Source organism: Haematobia irritans, chromosome 2 (genome assembly GCF_050003625.1).
Source record: "Haematobia irritans isolate KBUSLIRL chromosome 2, ASM5000362v1, whole genome shotgun sequence".
NCBI lineage: Eukaryota > Metazoa > Arthropoda > Insecta > Diptera > Muscidae > Haematobia > Haematobia irritans.
This window is the reverse complement of record NC_134398.1, coordinates 18,077,491-18,091,531: the sequence shown is the minus strand read 5'-3', so window position 1 is coordinate 18,091,531 and position 14,041 is coordinate 18,077,491. Positions and strand designations below refer to the sequence as shown.

Here is a 14,041-nt window from a genome sequence, read left to right as displayed (position 1 = left end):
AATTTGGGCCTGCATACCATGGAATGATAAAATTCATAGAATTTCTGTTGCATGCTGACAACCAAAGACCACTGTTGCTGGCCAACTACATATGTCGACGAATCCTATGTTATCGTTACACATACTACAGACCTCTACTATAGTTGACGAGAGAAACTATTGACCTCTATTTTTGTGCGAATATTTGGAGAATTTTTGGATGATTTCTCTATGTTGGTGGTTATTGGTTTGCTTTCGCTGACATACAAATATTGGATTGTGGCCAATGGAGTTTTGGTCAAATTGAAATTTCAATATTGGCTACTATGTCAGTCAATGTAAAGGATGTTGGTTATTGTGAAAGGCTGAATTCTTTAGGGAATGGAAAGAGAAGAGCTGACGCCTTATTTGGGGGGGGGGGGGGGGGAATTTAAAGTTATAGAAAATTCAAAATTAAAATCGTTTGAAAAGCTAACATCATAAATAAATCTTGGTGGCGTTGATTCCATAGAACGAATCTATAATGTAAAAACCATTTCAGCCTTCCAGTTCCTCTCACTTTGTATCAGTTTGTTAATTATGTTCCTCTTCGCCGTTCTGACCACCGGTACAGCTGCTTTCAAAAGTAGCCATGACCACGATCTGAGTTATGTTGTATGTCAGTCATATATCTCTAGTCTCTGTTCAGTATCAAATTTGGTCACCTTCTTATTTGATCTCGAATACTTTTTTCCGTTCAGTCACCTGGAGGTCTATTGGGATCTTTCCTGATATTGATAATGCGTTTCTCCTGGCACTGCAGTATGCTGAAGTGATTCTAAGAGTTGTCGTTCTCTGTGCTGAAAGCAGTTTGTTCACTAAAGTTTGTCTGCCTGAAAATCGACGCCCAGATCTAACATTCATAGAGGTGTGTATGTTTCGTCATCATTCCTGCAATTTATCTCTACGAGTAGTCTGTCGTTGGATTTTCGGTATCAAATTTATCGAGTTGTTAGGCCTCCAGTATTTTTTCCGCTGAATTGACAGAATGCCTTTTTAGAACCGTTCCTGCTATTACTAAATAATGCTCCCTTCCATGATACTATGTGGTACGCTGAAGTGATTCTCAGAGCTGCTGTTGTCTGTACTGAAAGCAGGTTGTTTGCTCTAGTTCGTCCATGTAGGGTCGACGCCCAGATGTAACATCGATAGAGGAGTATGCTGTTACTCATCTCCATGAATATCCTTCTTCTTCATAGAAATAAAATTTAGAAAAAATTTTCTATAGAAATACAAATTTGACAAAAGTTTGTATAGAAATAAAATTTTGACAAAATTTTCCATAGAAATTAAATTTTTCGAACATTTTTCCCGAGAAATAACATTTTGACAAAATTTTACATAAAACTTAAATTTCGAAAAAGTTTCTATAGTAATAAAATTTTCTATAGAAATAATATTTTGACACAAGTTTACATAGAAATAAAATTTTGACAAAATTTTCTATAGAAATAAAATGTTGACAAAATTTTCTATAGAAATAAAATTTTGACAAAATTTTCTATAGAAATCAAATTTCGACAAAATTTTCTATGGAAATAAAGTTTTGCCAAAATTTTATATAGAAATAAAATTTTAACAAAATTTTCTGTAGAAATAAAATTTTGACAAATTTTCTATAGAAATAAAATTTCGACAAAATTTTCTATGGAAACAAAGTTTTGACAAAATTTTGTATAGAAATAAAATTTTGATAAAATTTTCTATAGAAATAAAATTTTGTCAAAATTTTCTATAGAAATAAAATTTTGTCAAAAATTTCTATAGAAATAAAATTTCGACAAAATTTTCTATGAAAATAAAGTTGTGACAAAATTTTCTATAGAAATAAAATTTTGACAAAATTTTCTACAGAAATAAAATTTTGACAAAATTTTCTATAGAAATAAAATTTAGAAAAATTTTCTATGGAATTAAAATTTTGAAAAAATTTTCAATAGAAATAAAATTTCGACAAAATTTTCTATAGAAATAAAATTTTGACAAAACTTGTTATAGAACAAAAAATAACAAAAATAACATTTTCACACAAGTTTATATAGAACTAAAATTTTGTCAAAATTTTCTATAGAAATAACATTTTGACACAAGTTTATATAGAAATAAACTTTTGCCAAAATTTTCTAAAGAAATAAAATTTTGAAAAAATTTTCTATAGAAATAAAATTTTGACAAAATTTTCTAAAGACATAAAATTTTGACAAAATTTTCTATAAAAATAAAATTTCGACAAAATTTTCTATGAAAATAAAATATCGACAAAATTTGCTATAGAATAAAATGTTGATAAAATTTTGTATAGAAATAAAATGTTGCCAAAATTTTCTGTAGAAATAAAATTTTGACAAAGTTTTCTGTAGAAATAAAATTTTGCGAAAATTTTCTATAGAAATAAAAGTTTGACAAAATTTTCTATAAAAATAAAATTTCGACAAAATTTGCTATAGAATAAAGTTTTGATAAAATTTTGTATAGAAATAAAAAGTTGCCAAAATTTTCTATAGAAATAAAATTTTGACAAAATTTTCTATAGAAATAAAATTTTGATAAAATTTTCTATAGACATAAAATTTTGACAAAATTTTCTATAAAAATAAGATTTCGACAAAATTTTCTATGAAAAAAAATAATTGACAACAATTTCTATAGAAATAAAACTTTGACAAAGTTTTCTGTAGAAATAGCATTTTGACACAAGTTTATATAAAAACAAGTAAGGAAAGTCTAAAGTCGGGCGGGGCCGACTATATTATACCCTGCACCACTTTGTAGATCTAAATTTTCGATACCATATCACATCCGTCAAATGTGTTGGGGGCTATATAGTCATGGCATTTGAAGCCATATAAGTCCAAATCGGGCGAAAGATATATATGGGAGCTATATCTAAATCTGAAACGATTTCAATCAAATTTACCAAGCATAGGTAGAATGTCAATTCTACTCTTTATGCAAAATTTCACGTAAGTCGGTAGTAAACTATGGCCTCTGTGGTCATATGAGTCCAAATCGGACGAAAGACATATATGGGAGCTATAGCTAAATCTGAACCGATTTCAATCAAATTTACCAAGCATTGGTAGAATGTCAATTCTACTCTTTATGCAAAATTTCACGTAAGTCGGTAGTAAACTATGGCCTCTGTGGTCATATGAGTCCAAATCGGACGAAAGACATATATGGGAGCTATATCTAAATCTGAACCGATTTGGCTGATATTTTGCAAGTTTTTCGAGACTCATAAAATATTCGGTTGTACTGAATTTGAAGAACATCGGTTGATAAACACGCCAAATATGATCAGATCGGGGATAAATATATAGCAGCTATATCTAAATCTGAACCGATTTTTCCAAAATCAATAGCGAGTGTCTTTGTCCCAAAAAACGACCCTGTGCCAAATTTGAGGACGATCGGACTTAAACTGCGACCTGTACTTTGCGCACAAAAATACATGAACAGACAGACAGACGGACGGACAGACAGACAGACAGACAGACAGACAGACGGACATCGCTAAATCGACTCAGAATTTAATTCTAAGACGATCGGTATACTAAACGATGGGTCTCAGACGTTTCCTTCTTGGTGTTACATACAAATGCACAAACTTATTATACCCTGTACCACAGTAGTGGTGAAGGGTATAAAAAAAAATTGTCAAAATTTTCTATAGAAATAAAATTTTGACGCAGAAATAGAAATAAATATTTGACGAAATTGTCTATAGAAATAAAATTTGCCAAAATTTTCTATAGAAGTAAAATTTTGACAAAATTTCCTATAGAAATAAAATTTCGACAATATTTGTTATAGAATAAAATTTTGACAAAATTTTTTATAGAAATAAAACATTGACAAAATTTTTTGTAGAAACAAAATTTTGACAAAATTTTCTGTAGAAATAAAATTTTGCCAAAATTTTCTATAGAAATAAAAGTTTAACAAAATTTTCTATAGAAATAAAACTTTGACAAAATTTTCTGTAGAAATAAAATTTTGCCAAAATTTTCTATAGAAATAAAATTTCGACAAAATTTTCTATAGGAATAAAACTATGCCAAAATTTTCTATAGAAATAAATTTTTGACAAAATTTTCTATAGAAATAAACTTTTGAAAAAAAAATTCTCTAGAAATAAAGTTTTCACAAAATTTTCTATAGAAATAAAATTTTGGCAAAATTTTTATAGACATAAAATTTTGACAAAATTTTCTGTAGAAATAAAATTTTGACAAAATTTTCAATAGAAATACAATTTTGAGGCTTGTCATTATTAACGCTGCTGAAAATTCCGAATAAATAAAATCTAAAGCCACCCTTATATGTATTTCATTCCCCTGTTCATTTGTCTACAGCCATGTACTCGCAGCAAATATAAATTATCATTATAATAATTCAATTGGAATTAATCATATAAATACAAATATTCCAATTTATTTAGATATGTTAATCTATAATTGGTTTCTTCTGTCTTGTCCCTCCCTACACACACACTCATCCTCTCTATATTTGTTCTTGTTTTCTATTTCAGAGGGCATTTTATCATATAGCATTCCCAAAGGTATACCTCGTGGCATAGAAATCGATTTATCCGATAAATCCTATGATGGCCATGAAGAAGATGAACGTTATGTCGATGGCCTGGGTCAATTGGTTGATGGACAAAAGGGCAAAGATAATTTTCGTTTAGATCAAGGATTTGGCAAAGGTAAGTACAACAACTACACAATAACAACAAGGTCAAAATGGCAAAGAGCTGAAGCAGAAAAAATTAATGAAATTTACCACAAATTGCTGTCATTGATGGCAAATGTCCTCCCTCCTTTTAGCTCTACAAGAAATCATAAAATATGGTCTCTTGAGGTCGAAGAACTACATTGAGGGCTGTATATAGGCTTACTATGTGGAGAATATAAATAGGAGTAAGGTTTTATGGGCTTTACATGTGGGTGGTGAGGGTAACCTCTTTACCTCCCAAAACTACCTGATCGCCTTATTTGGCTTATCTAGGCTTTGATAAATTTTATCGAAATTTATTGATATTCTACGGCATTATTGTCGAACAAAATGTATTGGTTCACTGACAATGACAGTCAAGGTATTGTCTATTATTCTATTGCGTTTGAAGATAGCCAATTATATGCCATAGGGATGTCGTCGAAGATGCAATTTATAAGGAAGCTGTTGGGATAATAATATACCTCAAAGGATATAAAATTTAGAGTTTCAATTTAATAAGTGGACAGTCAAAATACGACCAAATACGCTATATTTTTGCAATCGATTTGAAAAACTTATCTATACATTATTTATTTACATTAGCTTAATGAAAAGCAATAGTTATTTATGACAAATTTTGAGGCTCTGTGCAGGAAAGTCCTTCTATCTTTTTTTCCGTCCATATGCGAAGATGATGATCCATGTAAAATATAGGTTAAATTAAGTTAGGTTAGGTTATAGTCGCAGAAACCTTTTGTGTTTGTTGTTGTTGTTTTTTTTTTTTCTTTTTAAGAAGTCACTTGGTCTCAAATATGGTTTAAACCATTGAACTTATCAAATTATACTCAGAATTAATTGGACTGTATTAAAAACCTTGATATTAGTTTTCTACTGTGATACACCAGTACAATCCTTATTGAAAAACATATTCGATCCTTCTCCTCCACATCGTGATGATTATCGACAAAATGCCCCAAATGCAAAAGTTCAACGGGTCGAGGTCACGGTTGCCACTCGACTCAAAGCAAATCTACCAAACTTTGGAGAAAATTTTACCAACAATCTACCAAATTAAATTTACTTTTTTGCAAAATTTTATTTCTATAGAAAATTTAATCAAAATTTTATTTCCATAGAAAATTTTGTAAGAATTTTATTTTTACAGAAATTTTTTTCAAAATTTTATTTTTATAAAAAATTTTCTCAAAATTTTATTTCAATAGAAAATTTTGTCAAAATTTTATTTCTATAGAAAATTATATTTCTATAACAAATTTTGTCAACATTTTATTTGTATAGAAAATTTTGTCACAATTTTATTTCTATAGAAAATTTTGTCCAAATTTTATTGCTATAGAAAATTTGTTAAAAATTTTATTTCTATAGAAAATTTTGTCACAAGTTTACTTATAGAAAATTTTGTGAAAATCTTGTTTATATAGAAAATTTTGTAAAAATTTTATTTCTATAGAAAATTTTGTCAAAATTTTATTTCTATAGAAAATTTTGTCAAAATTATATTTCTATCGAAAATTTTGTCAAACTTTTATTTCTATAGAAAATTTTGTCAAAATTTTATTTCTATAGAATGTTTTTTTCAAAATTTTATTTGTATAGAAAATTTTGTCAAAATTTTATTTCTATAGAAAATTTAGTCAAAATTTTATTTGTATAGAAAATTTTGTCAAAATTTTATTTCTATAGAAAGTTTTTTCAACATTTTATTTCTATAGAAAGTTTATTCAAAATTTTATTTCTATAGAAAATTTTGTAAAAATTTTATTTCTATAGAAAATTTTGTCAAAATTTTATTTCTATAGAAAATTTTGTCAAAATTGCATTGCTATAGAAAATTTTGTCAAAATTACATTTCTATAGAAAATTTTGTCAAAATTTTATTTCTATAGAAAATTTTGTCAAAATATTATTCCTATAGAAAATTTTGTCAAAATTTTATTTCTATAGAAAATTTTGTCAAAATTTTATTTCTATAGAAAGTTTTTTTTTCAAAATTTTATTTGTATAGAAAATTTTGTCAAAACTTTATTTCTATAGAAATTTTTGTTAAAATTTTATTTCTATCGAAAATTTTGTCAAAATTTTATTTCTATAGAATATATTCTTAAAATTTTATATCTGTAGAAAGTTTTGTCAAAATTTTATTTCTACAAAAAATGTTGCCAAAATTTTATTTCTATACAAAATTTTTTCAAAATTTTATTTCTATAGAAAATATTCTTAAAACTTTATTTCTATTGAAAATTTTTGTCAAAATTAAATGTTGGCAAAATTTTCTATCGTAATACAATTTTGACAAAACTTTTCTATCCAAATAAAATTTTGTTAAAATTTTATTTCTATATAAAATTGTGTCCGAAAAGTGGTTAAATATGAGTATATCTAATTGCTATAGAATAAGATCTCAAAATTGGCATAGATGTAATATCTTAGATATAATTATATATAGCCCTATAAGCAGATAGATCTGATGTTAGAGATCTGATCATATCTAATTAGGTCCACCAATTTTTACACGTATAGAAAATGTTGGTAAAATTTTATTTTGATCGAAAATTTTTGTCAAAATTTTGTATCAATTTTATTTGTATAGAAAATTTTGTCAAAATTTTATTTCTATAGAAAATTTTGTCAAAATTATACTTCTATCGAAAATTTTGTCAAAATTTTATTTCTATGGAAAATTTTCCCAAAATTTAATTTCATTAGAAAATTGTGTCAAAATTTTACTTCTATAGAAAATTTTGTCAAAATTATATTGTTATAGAAAATTTAGTCAACGTTTTATTTCTATAGATTTTTTTTTGTAAACATTTTATGTCTATAGAAAACTTTGCCAAAATTTTATATCTATGGAAAATTTTGTCCAAATTGCATTTGTATAAAAAATTTTGTTAAAACTTTATTTCTATAGAAAATTTTTCAAAATTTTATTTCTATATAAAGTTTTTTCAACATTTTGTCTATAGAAAATTTTGTCAAAATTTTTGTTTCTATAGAAAATTTTGTCAAAATTTTATTTCTTTATTTCTAAAAAAATTTTGTCAAAATTTTATTTCTACAGAAAATTTTGTCAAAATTTTATTTCTGTAGAAAATTTTGTCAAAACTTTATTTCTATAGAAAATTTAGCAAAATTTTATTTCTATAGAAAATTTTGTCAAAATTTTTTTTCTATAAAAAAATTTTGTCAACGTTTTATTTCTATAGAAATTTTTTCGTAAAAATTTTATTTTTATAGCAAAATTTTGTCAATTTTTTTTTCTTTAGAAAATTTTGTCAAAATTTTATTTCTATAGAAAATTTTAGCAAAATTTTATTTCTATAGAAATTTTGTCAAAATTTTATTTCGGTAGAAAGTTTTTTCAAAATTTTATTTGTATAGAAAATATTGTCAAAATTTTATTTCTAAGGAAAATTTTCCCAAAATTTAATTTCACTAGAAAATTTTGTCATTTTATTTGTATAGAAAATTTTGTCAAAATTTTATTTCTATAGAAAATTTTGTCAAAATTTTATTTTTATAAAAAATTTTGCGAAAATTTTATTTCTATAGAAAATTTTTCAAAATTTTGTTCCTACAGTAAACTTTGTCAAAATTTTATTTCTATAGAAAATTTTGTCAAAATTTTATTTCTCTAGAAAATTTTGTTAAAATTTTACTTCTATAGAAAATTTTGTCAACATTTTATTTCTATAGAAAATTTTGTCAACATAGAAAATGTTGTTAAAATTTTATTTTGATGCAAAATATTTGTCAAATTTTGTATAAATTTTATGTGTATAGAACATTTTGTCAAAATTTTATTTCTATGGAAAATTTTCCCAAAATTTAATTTCATTAGAAAATTTTCCCAAAATTTAATTTCATTAGAAAATTTTTCAAAATTTTGTTTCTATAGAAAATTTTGTCAAAATTTTATTTCTTAGAAAATTTTGTCACAATTTTATTTCTATAAAAAATTTTGTAAAAATTTTATTTCTATAGAAAATTTTGTCAACATTTTATTTCTATAGAAAATTTTATCAAGACTTTACTTCTATAGAAAATTTTATCAAACTTTTATTTCTATAGAAAATTTTGTCAAAATTTTATATCTATAGAACATTTAGTCAAAATTTTTGTTTCTATAGAAAAATTTGTCAAAATTTTATTTCTAAAAAAATTGTATCCTATAGTTAAATTCATAATAAACTATACATTTTTTGAAATTTATTGCAAAGAAATTATTTTTAACCATCCCATATTCGGTACATCTTTATTCTCAAACTTTATTTGTCTCAAGAAACATTTAAACTTTAATGTTAATCCATAAAGAAAAGCCCATAACATTTACACAGCATTTATTTTAATATTAGGGCCTATTCCTTATATAGACCATATGTCCTGGTATTTCCATTTATGTCCTTATCTCTTGATAGATTAATGTGTACACATATCGATGTGGGGAGGTCTATTAAAATGGAATTTATGTTTATGCTCTCACATCAACAAGAACAGAACACAAATCGAACGAATACCAACAACGTTACACAAAACCCAGAATGAATCGAACAAATTATGTTCATGGAAAAATTGATCAATAATTCAAAAAGCTATGACCATGTTTTGTGTGTCCTATGGAAATTCATCGTCCATCTATCCAATGCGTCCATTAAGATATCTGAAGGTATGATTGGTATGAGCACAAAAGCAACTTCATAAATATTTCACTTATCGATATCGTCTAATTATCTTGTCGTGCCTAAGTCCTATGAACAATTTTCTTAATGTCCTGGCAATAGCTTTAACTAGTCGTCAGTCTGTAATGACTTGTTTGTCTGTCATCTATGGAAATTTTGTTAGAGTATGAGAAAGTGGGTTTCTATGTCTATGTGTGTATGTGTGTGTGTTCTTTGCTCTTTGCTATCATACGAATGGATTTCCATGTCATATTCCCCACAGACCTAATTTAGTTGTTAGACAAACTTTCAGTTTCATTTTTAATGATTTGTTGTCGTTTGAAGAAGAGAAAAAAGTTTGCAGGAGACATTTATATGCATATTTTCTTAAAGGGATTATTTTATTTTATTTTTAGGGAATTTAAACTAGGGAAAAAATTGAGTGATCTAAATATTTTTTTAGAAGGTCATATACTAGTAAAAGGAGTGAGTGTGCGTGATTAACAAACCAAATGTCGTGCTTGAGCGTGAGTAACGAATTTCGGAAAAATAGCCTCAGGAAAATATTCCTGCTCACGCACAGAAAACGCTTACGAGTTGAATTTGTTTACAATTTTGGCGACACCTAGAAGGGTAAGAAATTAATAACGCTCTCGATTTTAAACATGCTCTTGTTTTCAGACAAGTTCCTATCGTAAATTACCCATAAAATTATTAGGGAGTCACGACATTTCTCGTGAGTCACGGTGTTTTTTGGTACTCATGACATTTTCGTGCGTGAGCATTACCAAATGGACCGATAAAAACTTAATCCGATACACGTTTTTGTGAGCCTAAAATACCAGAATATTTACAATTTCAGGAAATCAAAACTAAGGTTTCTAGAAACCCAAGGAGTTAAATCGGGTGATCATTCTTATGGGGGCTATACTAAAATATGGAACGATACTCACCGTTTTCGGCACACCTCTTCATGGCCCGAAAATACCTCTAGATTTCCAATTTCGGGCATTCCAGAAGCCCAAGAAGTAAAATCGGGTTATCGGTCTATATGGGGGCTATACCAAAACATGAACCGATACTCACCATTTGTGGCACACCTCTTTATGATCCTAAAATGCCTATAAATTTCCAATTTCAGGCAAATTGTATATAAATTACGGATTCTATAAACCCAAGATGTAAAATCGGGAGATCGGTCTATATGGGGGCTATACCAAAACATGGAACGATACAGACCATTTTCGGCACACCTCTTTATGACCCGAAAATACCTCTAGATTTCCAATTTCAGGCAAATTGGATAAAAACTTCGGATTCTAGAAACCCAAGAAGTAAAATCGGGAGATCAGTCTATATGGGAGCTATACCAAAACATGGACCGATACTCACCATTTTCGGTCTATATGGGGGCTATACCAAAACATGGACCGATACTCACAATTTTTGCCACACGTATTTGTGGTCCTACAATACCTTTAGATTTCCAATTTCAGGTAAATTGAATAAATACTGCGGTTTCTATAAGCCCAAGAAATAAAATCGGGAGATCGGTCTATATGGGGGCTATACCAAAACATGGACCGATACTCGCCATTTTTGGCACACCTCTTTATGGTCATAAAATACCTCTAGATTTCAAATTTCAGGCAAATTGGATAAAAACTACGATTTCTATAAACCCAAGACCCCAAATCGGGAGGTCGGTTCATATGGGGACTATATCAAAACCTAGACCGATATATCCCATTTTCGAACTTGGCCTGCCTGCAGACAAAAGACGACTTTGTGCAAAATTTCAGTACGATTGCTTCATTATTGAAAACTGTAGCGTGATTACAACAGACAGACAGACAGCCAGACAGACGGACATCGTTATATCGTCTTAGAATTTCTCCCTGATCAAGAATATATATACTTTATATAGTCGGAAATCGATACTTCGATGTGTTACAAACGGAATGACAAACTTATTACACCCCCGTCACCATTCTATGGTGGTGGGTATAAAAAAGTGTTGTTCCACCAAGACAACGTACCGTTCCACAAGTCATTGAGAACGATGGTAAAAATTCATGAATTGGACTTCGAAATGCTTCCCCACCCACCGTATTCTCCAGATCTGGCCCTCAGCGGCTTTTTCTTGTTCTCAGACCTCAAAAGGATGCTCGCAGGGAAAAAATTTGGCTGCAATGAAGAGGTGATCGCCGAAACTGAGGCCTATTTTGAGGCAAAACCGAAGGAGTACTACCAAAATGGTATCAAAAAATTGGAAGGTCGTTATAATCGTTGTATCGCTCTGGAAGGGAACTATGTTGAATAATAAAAACGAATTTTGACAACAAAAAATGTTTTTTCTTTGTTAGACCGGAGACTTATCAGCCAACCTGTTATATGGTTTCTAACAACCATGCAAAAATTTTTCCATATCGGTCCATAATTATATATAGCCCCCAAATAAACCGATCCCCAGATTTGATCTCCGGAGCCTCTTGGAGGAGCAAAATGAATCCGATCCGGTTGAAATTTGGTACGTGGTGTTACTATATGGCCTCTAACAACCAAGCAAAAATTGGTCCATATCGGTCTTAATTATATACAACCCCCCATTTAAACCGATCCCCGGATTTGATATCCGGAGCTAATGGGGGAGCAAAATTCATCCGACCCGTTTGAAATTTGGTACGTGGTGAAATTTGGTACATTGAGCTAATATATAACCGCTAACAACCATGCCAAAATTGGTGCATATCGGTCTATAGTTATATATAGCCGATCCCCAAAAATAATCTACCAACATTTTATTTCTATAGAAAATTTTTTCAAAATTTTATTACTATAGAAAATTTTGTCAAAATTTTATTTCTATAGAAAATTTTGTCAAAATTTTATTTCTAAAGAAAATTTTGTTAAAATTTTATTTATATAGAAAATTTTGTCAAAAGTTTATTTCTATAGAAAATTATATCAAGATTTTATTTCTAGAAAACTTTGTAAAAATTTTATTTCTATAAAAAATTTTGTCAAAATTTCATTACTATTCAAAATTATGTCAAGATTTTATTTCTAGAAAACTTTGTCAAAATTTTATTTCTATAGAAAATTTTGTCAAAATTTTATTTCTATAGAAAATTTTGTTAAAATTTTATTTATATAGAAAATTTTGTCAAAATTTTATTTCTACAGAAAATTATGTCAAGATTTTATTTTTAGAAAACTTTTTCAAATTTTTATTTCTAAAAAAAAATTTGTCAAAATTTCATAACTATTCAAAATTATGTCAAGATTTTATTTCTAGAAAACTTTGTCGAAATTTTATTTCTATAGAAAATTTTGTCAAAATTTTATTGCTATAGAAAATTTTGTCAAAATTTTATTTCTATAGAAAATTTTGTCAAACTGAATTAACACATTTACGTATTTAATCAGCCTTTTTTGTTTAATATATACCCCGTATGGACTAACTTACAATTGAGAACACGCTGTTAAGAAGTTTTTACGATAAGTTGCCATCGGCAAGTGTTACCGTTACAAAAAGTTTCGAATTTTCGAACGTTAGGATCAAACGTTTCAGCCAAGCGTTATGCATTAAAATCATTAATTATAACAAGTATATACGGCCGTAAGTTCGGCCAGGCCGAATCTTATGTACCCTCCACCATGGATTGCGTAGGAACTTCTACTAAAGGCTGTCATCCACAATCGAATTACTTGGGTTGCGATAACACTTGCCGATGGCAAGGTATCGTAAACCTTTTTAACACTGTCTTCTAAATTGTAAGTTAGCCCATACGGGGTATATATTAAACAAAAAAAGGCCGATTAAATACGTATATAATATAGTTTGACAAAATTTTCTATAGAAATGAAAACTTGACAAAATTTTTTATAGAAATAAAATTTTGACAAAATTTTCTATAGAAATAAAAACTTGACAAAATTTTCTATAGCAATAAAATGTTGACAAAATTTTCTATGGAAGTCAAATGTTGACAAAATTTTCTACAGAAATAAATTTTTTACAAAATTTTCTATAAAAATAAAATTTTGACAAAACTTTCTATGGAAATAAAATTTTGACAAACATTTCTATAGAAATAAACGTTTGACAAAACTTTCTATAGAAATGAAATTTTGACACAACTTTCTATAGTAATAAAATTTGACAAAATTTTCTATGGGAATAAAGTTTTGGTAGATTATTTTTGGCGATATGGACTAATTTTTGTGTAATAAGTCATCGGCTATATATAACTAAAGACCAATATTGACCAATTTTTACATGGCTGTTAGAGGCCATATTTGACAAAATGTACCAAATTTCAACCGCATCGGATGACTTTTGCTATATATAATTATGGACCGATATGGACCAATTTTTGCATGGTTGTTAGATACCATATACTAACACCATGTACCAAATTTCAACTGGATCGGATGAATTTCGCTCCTCCAAGAGGCTCCTGAGGTCAAATCTGGGGATCGGTTTATATGGGAGCTATATATAATTATGAACCGATATGGACCAATTTTTGCATGGTTGTTAGAGACTATATACTAACACAACGTACTAAATTTCAATTGAATCGGATGAATTTTGCTCCTCCAAGAGGCTCCGGAGT

At 28.0% G+C, this 14,041-nt stretch overlaps 1 protein-coding gene across 1 annotated transcript in view; it reads left to right on the top strand.

Annotated features, from left to right (window-relative positions):
• The window catches only part of Ddr (discoidin domain-containing receptor 2), an 817,465-nt gene that overhangs the window by 200,957 nt on the left and 602,467 nt on the right, over positions 1 to 14,041 (top strand). Inside the window, 1 exon segment of the mRNA XM_075294255.1 lies at positions 4,553 to 4,729. Within this exon segment, the coding sequence (XP_075150370.1) occupies positions 4,553 to 4,729 (177 nt within the window).